General features: G+C 34.2%; 1 protein-coding gene across 1 annotated transcript; it reads left to right on the plus strand.

Moving 5' to 3' along the window:
* Positions 1–2,342: 2,342 nt before the first annotated feature.
* Positions 2,343–5,161, plus strand: LOC129004480 (uncharacterized). The gene is made up of 2 exons (XM_054433081.1): positions 2,343–3,427; positions 4,921–5,161. The coding sequence occupies exons 1-2, from the start codon at positions 2,419–2,421 to the stop codon at positions 5,034–5,036; spliced, it is 1,125 nt and encodes a 374-aa protein (XP_054289056.1). The 5' UTR covers positions 2,343–2,418; the 3' UTR covers positions 5,037–5,161.
* Positions 5,162–11,827: the final 6,666 nt, after the last annotated feature.

Genomic DNA, 11,827 nt, shown 5'->3' on the forward strand with positions numbered 1-11,827 from the left:
CCTGCCCTTCGTCTTCGTCAACGACAATCAGGGCTCTCATCTAGCCCTCTTGGAACATTTATGATTAATCCTTTTCTTAAAACCATTTGACTCTAATTTAACCACCATGTTACCTAACTAAGCGTCCATTATTGAATTGAATATTATTAATTTGTTTGATTACCGTACCGTTCCGATAATTAATCATTTGTTTTTACTCGATCATTACTATTTATTTAATTATTTATTGGACCCATTACACAGTGTTGTTGCCCACATTTAGTTACATTGCACTACTACCACTAAAACACAACATAATTCCTGATAGATTAATGTTTTAATTACTATTTTGAAGTATTATACCTTAGTCTTTTTGTATACCTAATTTGAAACCTGTTTATGTTTGTAGGCAATGGATGACCACATATTTGTGAAGCGATACAAAAAAGTTCAGACAACAAAAAAACTAGACTGTCCTGCAAAAATTACTGTCAAGAGAGTAGTCCGATTTATGAATCACCAGGTAAGGAACGTACTTGTTGGGCTTGAATTATGTTTTCTGTTACAATATTGTTCTTTATCCATGATCACTGATTATTCATAAATTTTAACTATTCAGGCATTTTTAATAAACTTTTATTCTTTTCAGACTTATTTTTCCTTGCGAGGTTACATCTTTAAAGCCACTAACTACTTAAACTGGCAGGGTACAGCCCGTTACTGCAATAGTCATTAATAAAAAGAGATCAACCCCATTTATTCAGTTGCAATTATTTTATCCCTTTAAGTTTTCATATTACGGTCCGAAAAAGGTTGAGTTCAGTATAGTCTTAAAAACTTTTTTTTAGCAGATTTTAAATATAAATTTAAATATGCTAAATTTTTTATCCTGTAAAAAGAAGTGTAACATCATATCAACATACTGAGTAGGTGTCTCATGCTTTGACAGCTGCAGACTTGTCATAAACCACTGAAATTTTTGATCCAGATATCTTAAGCAGATTTCTATGATTGTTGCACTGAATTCTTTCAACCAAGACCTTCAAAAATTGTGGTAGCCCGGCCTAGCCAAATGATAAATTCTTTACAACTTTCAAATTTTTTATTTATATATTGAGTATTTTTGCAACGTGAATTTGTTTAGAGCAATTATAAGCCTAGCACCATCTTTCAGTTCATCTGGTTTCAGTCATCTGGTATTTAAAAAACAAAACAATAATACATTTTTATTAAACTTTGACCGCTAGCCTTAACAATCTATCCCAATTCAACAATGTAATCCAAAATCTTACAATGTTAAACGATTATTGATTCTTACGGGATGACTGTTATTTCTACGGTTTATGTTCCTCCAGTGGGGAGGTCCTCCTCCTCTCCTTAGGGTTCAAAAATGGGTCGCTTGGGTGACAGGTTAGCAGGGTTCTACTGTCTCTAGCGCATAATTTGTTAGGTTTAAACAATTTTACATTGTTAAGTGTTTTTTGCTTTTAGGTGACTGATGAAATGACAGATGTGAAAAAACGAGCTGCCTCCAAGTTAATCAAGAAATCAATATCGGATGAGACAGATTTAGGAGAAGAGGGCTATTTTTACAACTTGCCAGCTCAAGATGAGCACAAAAATCATCTGATTGGAGAAGAAGCTGATGCAGTTGAACCAGTCGACAAAAGAGTGAGGAAATTCATTTCTGATCTTGTTGTCAAAGGCCAAAGGAATTCCATAGTAATAGCCAAACTTGCAAACGCTTTTGCTGAAAACGAGCTCAATGAATGTGATCGGTCCCGTAGAAAGTTTTTTCCAGACATGAAAACAATTCGAAATATAATATCCTCAACAAAACTTAAAATTAAGAGGAGTCCAATTGATCAGGAAAATTGTTTAAAATATCTGGAAGATTTTCAAAAGGACAAAAGCAATAACATTTTCTTCCGGCCGTACAGCTTTAAGGATGATGACAACAGTATCCCAGCAGAAGAAATGGATGCCACTTCAAGTCATTTACTTTTTGTTTTCCAAAATAAAGACATGAAACGCCTCTACAGAAAGTATGGAAAGAACACGATATTGTTAGATGCGACTTATAGAACATGCAAGTATGCTTTACCTCTATATTTTATCGTTGTGGAAACTAACGTGAACTACCAAGTCGTTGGTGTGATGATTACACAGTTTGAAACGACTCAATCGATTACTGAAGGGCTAAACATTTTCCGCTCCTTCAACCCAGACATAACCCCACAGTATGGAATGGTGGATTTCGCCATGGAAGAAATTGTCAGTCTTGAAGAAGTTTTCGAGAATATCAATGTTTTCATCTGTTCATTCCATCGGGAACAGGCTTGGAGCCGATGGTTATCAAAATCTAAAAATGTGTCAATTCCACGTAAAGAAGCCTTAAATTTATTAAGGAAAATTGCTAATGCCCCCAACATTGCAAAAATGGAAGAGGCTGTAAAAACATTGAAAGAGTGGAAACATTATAAAGAGTCAACGTTGAAAAACTATTTTGAGAACACATGGTATCCCGAGATCAAACGTTGGGCATTAGCTTACAAACCATTAGAAATGTTCATCAACTCAAACAACGGAGTTGAAAGACTCAATAAAGAATTAAAATATACGTACCTAGAAGGGTACAAAGGATGTTCTCTGAGTGAGATTGTCTCGGTTTTATTGAGCCAGTTCTTACCCGAAAGGTATTTGACATATGTTAGGGAAAACTTAACAATGTCATCAAGCTGTAGAATGTACTCTGAAGAAATTCCTAAGTACTTACACGGGCGTCCTAAGTGGTTTGTAACTCATGTCATGGATAGACTAACTTCAGCTGAAAGTCTACATGGTTGTGTTATTGTGCCTGTTTCTGAAATCCATTTTCAAATCCACTCAACCATGACGTACGATGTCAATTTTGACCTAAACAATAGGAAATCTAGCTGTACCTGCCCAGACTTTAGAAAGGAGAGATTAATATGCAAACACATGATCTTCATCAGCATTCACTACCAAAAGTTTGATTTAAACTTAGTTCATGAATTGCTATTTGATAATCCCATTTTTAAATGTGACGATGAATTGAGCAATTATGAGGATGAGAATAGTAATAATTGTACCATTCATGACAAATTCTTGGACCATAGACATGACATTGAAGAACTTCCATTGAACACCCATTACTCTGAACTTCAACGACGGGGGAGTAACAAACGTCACCTATTAAATTTAGCAAAGGCAACTTGGCGCTCCATTGAATCGGTGATGTGGAACTTGGATGAGGAAAGCCTACAGAAAGGAAACGAGATTCTGCAGGGATGTCTGGAATTTATGACCTCCAAAGTTTCAAATGATGAAAGCAATGGTTTGCCCATTCAAGCGCATGAAGAAACCTTTAATGGAAAAAGCATTAAAAGAAAAAATTACCGAAAATTGAGTCTGCATAAGAAACAAGGTACAGTTATTGTTTCTTTAGGCTATAATATTTTTGTTAAACTTTTGCCCGTCTAATATGTATATGAAATTTTATCTGACAACAGTATTTTATCCTAACTACTAGGGATGAACAAATACATTGGTAATACAGTTTGCTGTTGTTGTTGTTTGTAATTGTAGGGCTGTTCTGGAATCAATGAAGAGCTCTCGAGTAGGGCCTAGTACCATGCCCATCATGATCTGGCTGCACAACCAAATAAATAACAATAACAACCAAATATAAGTTTTCCCATGAAAAGTTTAGAATTGTCTTAACTTTTAACTCAACTTTTTTTTTATTGACTTGTAAGAGTTTTCTTAGTTAGGGTATTATCATAGACTAACCAACACAAGTAGACTTCTCATCCCATTGTAAATTTTGAAGCACGTTTGTCGTCTCTAGTTCATGTACGTGACACAAAGGCCCTAGTGTCGATGAAACTTTGTTTCCATTATTTTTGGGTTAATTTCTTGATTTGTGCTTTACTGTTTGGTTATATAACTAGGGGACAAGTTATTGTTTATGATTAGATCGTATTATTTGTTTAAACGAGGTTTTAAATGACTGTAATAACGGGAAACAAATTGTAAACAAAACACGACCTCTACATAAACCGTACATGAACTAACAATAAAATTGTCTTCAGCTGTTCCATAAGGATGAGAAATCTACTAAGGGAGTATGTTTTATCTATGGTATTATAGTCCACTGTTCTTTAAAATGTGTAAAATGAATAATAAGTACATTTATTTTTTTGATTAGCTTAACAGATGGTTAAAATCATTCTTTTTTTGATCATTGTAAAAATTAGGGGTATTTATTAGCAAATACCCCTTTAGGGAAGAAGCTATTACCGTAGGTCTCATGGTAAGACTTAAACCCGGGACCATCATAATTTTTTGTTTTGGGGCCCCAAGATACAAATAACACTATTCGTTCAAATTTATATATATCCAGTGGTTACCTACCGAGATATTGATAGAGGTAAACACAGTACGTTGTCCCAATATTAACCTAAATGGGGAATAAATAAAGTTGTATATTTTCCTTATTTCTAAAGATATCTTAATAAAACTTGATAAACCTGCATCCTCATTTCCCATGTTATTCTTATGGAAAACTTTGTAAACATGCATACTCATTTCCCATGTTATTCTTATGGAGGATATTTTTGAATGCTTATTTATGAACAAAAAATGACAAAACTTGATGTGAGGCTCCATTTTAATTATTTGTTGAAGCATTTGAAATTTGCTGAGTATGCAGGTCTGCTGCAACACAGATATTTATGTTTCTTATCAGATTGTATCATTAAATGGTTGTTAATACCATTTACGGTAAACGGTAATTTTGATTAAATTTGTGAAGGAATATTTCCTGATGATTTAGGGAAATAAAATGCCATCCTGTCCCGTCCATCCCTAATTCAAGTATAACAATTTCCATGCTTAATGTTGGCATACTTTTTTCAGGTCAGAGCAGTAGAGTGGGGACTACTGCAGATTGTCTGAAAGCAGCCCGCATCATTACTATAACTGAACAAGATTGCAGCCCATCAAAACGTACAAAAATTGACATGCTAAACTAACTATTTTGTAAACTAATGTGTATGAGAATTTCAATTCCCTGAGGGTTTCTACCATCAGGGAATTGAAATTTAGCTGAGGAAAGTGAGTAAAATCTGGCCAAAAGATAATTTTGTCACTGGTTTTGTTTAATAAGAAAATGAATATAGCCTACAATAGGAAAACTGTAATCTGTGGGTGTATAAATTAAAAATTAAGGCCGTATGATAAACTTAATTGTAAATAAACCCATAGATTACAGTTTTCCTATCGTAGGCTATATTCATTTTCTTATTGAAACAAAACTAGTGACAAAACTATCTTTTGACCAGGTTTACCTCACTTCCCCTGGCTAAATTTCAATTCCCTGATGGTAGAAACCCTCAGGGAATTTGAAGTTTTAATAATTCAAAAAGTATTTTAATTAATTCATTTTCATATTGCTATGTATGTAAATCCATCCAGTAGAATAATTTGTATTAGTAGTAAACTTTGTATATGAAACTGTGTGACTTGAGTAAATCATTTAAGTACTTACAGTCTTAAAGGAGGCCTTTTGGCGTACCTACTGTAGCAATTTCTTCCATCACTTATTTTAAGATTTCAAAATATTTGTTCTTACTGCTTAGATTAATGTTTGGCCTAGAATTTTGATTCTACCGAATTGAATTATTGTTAAACTCTGTAGAAACCCTGTAAATATGTTAATAATAATGAATAAATGATGTGTTAAATAAAAAAACTGGTTTAAATTAGATTTAATTTTATTCACCAACCTATCACCAGAACGCTGTTCTGATTATTGTTGTACAGGGTGAGGGTGTCGAGCAGTCTTGACAGTCTAGAATTAATCTTGCATTTACCAAGTTCCATACATGCTCAGTAATATGAAAAATACATCAGAATGTGATAAGCGTCAAACCAATGGAAAGCATATTGTGTTCATGGAACAATTTTGTCAAGGTCTGAGGAGTTAGGTTCAGTTTGGTTTGGCCTATGATTTTAACATACATGTTTCTGATCAATTCATGTGCTGTACTGTATTGGAACCCTTTGGTTAAGTATTATTTTTTTCTACAAATGAGGTGGTTGGAAATCAAAATATGTGATTGTACATTATGGGACACTTTGGCACTTTCTTAAGGTTTCGAAATAAGGCTGACATATATTTTCCTTTGAAAGGACTAAACTAAAACATTATTACGTACCGTACAATATTTTTACGAAAATGAAATTTAATTGCTGTAATATCCGTGTAGAGTGAATATGTATAGGCCTAGCTCTGGCATTATCTTTTAAAATACATTCTTAACCATCACTAAAACAGAAAAAATCGTAAAATATTGCTGTTACTCTATAACCTGTCACTTTTGTAAACTTTAAATTTTTAAAAGCTGACGCTGTTTTAAGTCCTGACGGTGTTGAGTTTCTGGGGTTCTAATGTACTTAGCTTAATTCATGGACATAAAACTGGATTCAAAAATGAGAATTAGGTTTCCTGCAATGGATGTTGGTTCTGCTAATAATTAAAAAGTGTTTACTAAAGATTTTCAGCTATAGTTTATTGCATGATACCACCTAATAACTAACTTATTTATTGCTTTGGTAAATTAAAAAATATAATAATGAATATGAATTATTATAATTAAACTAGCTGACCCGGCGAACTTCGTATCGCCAAAGTTATAGGTTTCCCCTAAGACAGACCGATGGAAAGAAAGTACCGTTAAGTTTAATTTTCAAGATGATCTCGTTCGCATCGCTCAATCACGTCCTGGTTGAAGTTCGTTCGCTACGCTCACTCACCTTTGGGTTGGAGCTCGTTCGCTACGCTCACTCACCTTTAGGTTGGAGCTCGTTCGCTGCGCTCACTTGCCTTCAGGTTAGCTCGTTCGCTACGCTAACTCGCCTCCAGGTTGAAGTTCGTTCGCTACGCTCACTCACCTTTGGGTTGGAGCTCGTTCGCTACGCTCACTCACCTTTAGGTTGGAGCTCGATCGCTGCGCTCACTTGCCTTCAGGTTAGCTCGTTCGCTACGCTAACTCGCCTCCAGGTTGAAGTTCGTTCGCTACGCTCACTCACCTTTTGGTTGCAAATTAGCTGTTGTCATAAATGTAAAAGAAATAATAGTGCTGCACCCTGTTGGTAATCCTTGTAACTTTAATGCTATTGAACATCATAGAACAGAACCAACTTGTTTAATTGAAACAGCTGTTAAGATTCATTAATTCCATTTCTCATAAGGTTAACATGGGAAACTCCAGAGCCACTGGGGCGGAGCCCTTTTAAGAATTTCGAAACGGGAAATAGTTTACTTTCTATTCGCATACCTACAGAATTTACACACAAAATTTCATAACGATCGGTGAAGTCGTTCCGGAGGAGTTTGCAGACAAACACTGTGACACGAGAATTTTATATATTAGATTAACGTTTTGTAAGATAGAATGAAAAATAAATGAGCATATTATCATCAGTAATACAATTTTAACAGTACATAGTGGACTAAAAAAATTTATCAGTTCTGCTCTTTAACTTAGGTCTTGGCCTTGTTCAAGGAACACTCGTGTAGGCTCTTTGTAACTTAACCATAGACAATTCTTTTTGTCTATGACCTAACACAAAATATCATATTCTCCAGGCTCCTTTAAATGTTCAATTTTTCAACTAGAGCTTACTCCAACTATTGTGAGTGGTTGCCAGAGAAAATTAGGTATATCTACCATTCTACTCTTCATAGCCTAACTTGATGATTGGGATTTGATCAATATTTATTCAGTTGCTTAAATTATTCTTAAATTTGGCGAGAAGAACAAACTAGCCGATTAATTTCAAAGTGTGATCAGGATGAATTTATAAAAAAAAAATAATATTGATCCTAAAAGGAATTCTAATTATATCCGTCCTTACAAAACATTGTACGCTACGCTCGATGCAAATAAAGCCTCTGACAGATCCGCCGTAACAGACGACAAAACAAACGACAACTACAATCGAAGAATCGAATCGATAGTATAGTAGTATAGATGATGTGATTCGATAGAGTAACGAACGATAGTCGCGAAATCGCACGGCGTTTTTAGACGAAAAATTGCTCACCAGTTAAGAAACTGTACCCGCCTAAGGTATAACACAAAAAGTTACAAGAGAACCTGGAAGTTAGGCCTAACATAACTCAGTTTTTTAGTTGGGCTTTTTTTGTAATTTTATCGAACTCGAAATAAATAGGCCTAGGCCAACAACTTGTGTAAGTTAATGAGCATTTGGGAAGAGTTACAATAATACCTTCACGTTCGAATTAGAACCACCAATTAGGCCTAATAATTGAGAAAACCAATTAGTCGACTCACCTTTGACATCTAAAACTTTCTTAGTACATGTGCGAAGGTTGAACCTCGTTCTGGTAGTTGTTTCCATTTCAGCTAGCCTCAATGAAAAATCTTCATAGCTATTAGAGATGAAACATTTAGGCCTAACTACATTTTCTTTAATTCCACTTCCCATATCTAATTCCGAGTCCGAATCCATTTTGTCGAATAAAACATAGACTACACAACACCACAACCCCTTACCCTTAGTACTCCGCCATTTAGCTTTACACGTTTAGTAAGTTTTAGTTTACTTACTGTACTTTGTTCTTTTGTTTCGTTTAGCTTTCTCTTCTCTTCTCAATAATCGATTGAATCGAACCCATTTGGTCCGAAATAATATCGATACTTAGTATTTCGATATTTAACCGATAGTGCACGGCGTTTTTAGACGAAAAAATGCTCACCTGCATTGCATTGCAAGCAGAAAGCAGAAGCAAAGCAAGCCACTATCCAACTATAGCAAGAAGAAGAAGAAGGAAGTGGATGGACTGGACTGGACTGACTGGACTAGTGGAATGGAAGTGAGTTGGTGTGGTGTGAGGGATTGAGGGATAGGTGAAGTTGAAGTTGTCAGAATCAGACAGAGACAGAATCTTTATTGTCTGTAACTTAAATATTTTACAATAAATGTAATAGACACCAAGTCAATGGTTGTAGGATACTAATACAATTTAATTTATAAACTTAAAAAAACCGTTGTCGGGCACTGTGGTGGTAGGAAAACGTATAACCAAAATAAGGCATCATAAGTTAATTATCTTTATTTTTGTTGTGTATTTTTAGGCTAGGGCCTACATCAGCGTGAAACTGGCAATAGAACAGCAATAACCCATTCCACTTCTCCTACCGCCCCTCCGACGAATATACGTCACAGTAAAACGTCACAACAATGATGGCGTCACAGCAGGATTCGTCACAAAGCAGCTGACATAACCTCCAAAATATCAAGTGGCGGGAACTTTTTTAGGCGAAACACGGCAAAGATGGTGTTTGGCGGTACACGCACAGCGTTGATTATGAAGGTTGACTAATATGTATGTATAAAACTGTACAATACGCTGAATGAAATTAAACTACTATTTCATTATTTAGAGAATAAAGGACAGTATTAAAGACGTTTGAGGTTATTTAAAGTAGTAACCACCCTCAATTTTTTCCAAATGATAAAATTATTAACTGACTACCATAAAAACCTATTGCTGGCATCTCCCCTTAGTTTTTCTCTCGTTTTTCTTTTGATACATGTTAAACACATGGTTATGAACAAAAAATGACGTATTCAAGGTTAGCCCACTCTTTACTAGTGTAGCTATGTAGCCTGGAATGCACTTCATGTGACCTTGATTGCACGACGACGCTATTACTAAAATTCATGTTTTATATGTCTATTTACATTATGTAGAGCATATTGCACAACACTAAGCACTTTTTAGCTAATTAAGTAGTTACCGCATCGATTTGAATCCAAATGAAAAATTACCTAAAATTACTATTTGACTACCATAAAAACCTATTGCTGGCAATTCCCCTTAAATTTTTCTTCAGTTTTCTTTTGATACGCGTTAAACACATGGTTATGAACAAAAAATTACCTCTTCTAGGTTAGCCCACTCTTTAATAGTGTAGCTATGTATCCTGGAATGCACTTCGTGTGACCTCGGTTGCACGCCGATGCTATTACAAAAATGTATGTTCTAAATGTCTATTTACATTATTTATCTGGTATTGAACAATACTGGGCACTTTTAAGCTTATTAATGTAGAAATCACCTTGATATTAATACAAACTAATAAACTACCTAAAATTACTAACTAATTATCGTAAAAACCTATTGCTGGCATCTCCTCTTAAATTTTTTTCTCGTTTTTCTTTTGATATGTGTTAAACACATTGTTATGAACATAAAATGACGTAGTACAGGTTAGCCCACTTTTTAGTAGTGTAGCTATGCAGCCTGGAATGGACCTCATAATAGAATAATAAATTACCATAAATTTCTATTGCTGGCCTATCCCTTTGGCACGATTTTCTTTATTCTTTCAAAATATGTTTATTACATCATTACGAACTAGAAAACACGTCGCCTAGGTTCGTACACTCATTTATAGTTGAGATAGGTAACTTTGAATTAAACTGGTGTGACCACGGTTCCATATGAGCCTAACTTACTAAAAATCAACTTTTTTCGTTTATACATGTTAGTTACACCTTAATAAACAATACCTAACACCATTTCGATAAAAAATATTATTATTTATCAATTTAATGCATTATTTAAAATCTGCCTCAATAGAACAATAAATTACCATAAATTTCTATTGCTAGCCTAAACATATGATGTAATAAACATATTTTGAAAGAATAAAGAAAATCGTGCCAAAGGGATAGGCCAGCAATAGAAATTTATGGTAATTTATTGTTCTATTGAGGCAGATTTTAAATAATGCATTAAATTGATAAATAATAATATTTTTTATCGAAATGGTGTTAGGGATTGTTTATTAAGGTGTAACTAACTTGTATAAACGAAAAAGTTGATTTTTAGTACATTAGGTTCTTATGGAACCGAGGTCACACCAGCTACAATCAAAATGGCCTATCTCAACTATAAAGGAGTGGGCTAACCTAGGCGACGTGTTTTCTAGTTCGTAATGATGTAATAAACATATTTTGAAAGAATAAAGAAAATCGTGCCAAAGGGATAGGCCAGCAATAGAAATTTATGGTAATTTATTGTTCTATTGAGGCAGATTTTAAATAATGTATTAAATTGATAAATAATAAGATTTTTTATCGAAATGGTGTTAGGTATGGTTTATTAAGGTGTAACTAACATGTATAAACGAAAAAAGTTGAGTTTTAGTAAATTAGGTTCTTATGGAACCGAGGTCACACCAGCTACAATCAAAATGGCCTATCTCAACTATAAAGGAGTGGGCTAACATAAGCGACGTGTTTTCTAGTTCGTAATGATGTAATAAACATATTTTGAAAGAATAAAGAAAATCGTGCCAAAGGGATAGGCCAGCAATAGAAATTTATGGTAATTTATTGTTCTATTGAGGCAGATTTTAAATAATGCATTAAATTGATAAATAATAATATTTTTTATCGAAATGGTGTTAGGGATTGTTTATTAAGGTGTAACTAACATGTATAAACGAAAAAGTTGATTTTTAGTAAATTAGGTTCTTTTGGAACCGAGGTCACACCAGCTACAATCAAAATGGCCTATCTCAACTATAAAGGAGTGGGCTAACCTAGGCGACGTGTTTTCTAGTTCGTAATGATGTAATAAACATATTTTGAAAGAATAAAGAAAATCGTGCCAAAGGGATAGGCCAGCAATAGAAATTTATGGTAATTTATTGTTCTATTGAGGCAGATTTTAAATAATGTATTAAATTGATAAATAATAATATTTTTTATCGAAATGGTGTTA

The sequence above is a fragment of the Macrosteles quadrilineatus genome, unplaced genomic scaffold (genome assembly GCF_028750875.1).
Source record: "Macrosteles quadrilineatus isolate MER2022 unplaced genomic scaffold, UCM_ALF_1.0 Scaffold_9__3_contigs__length_116548681, whole genome shotgun sequence".
NCBI lineage: Eukaryota > Metazoa > Arthropoda > Insecta > Hemiptera > Cicadellidae > Macrosteles > Macrosteles quadrilineatus.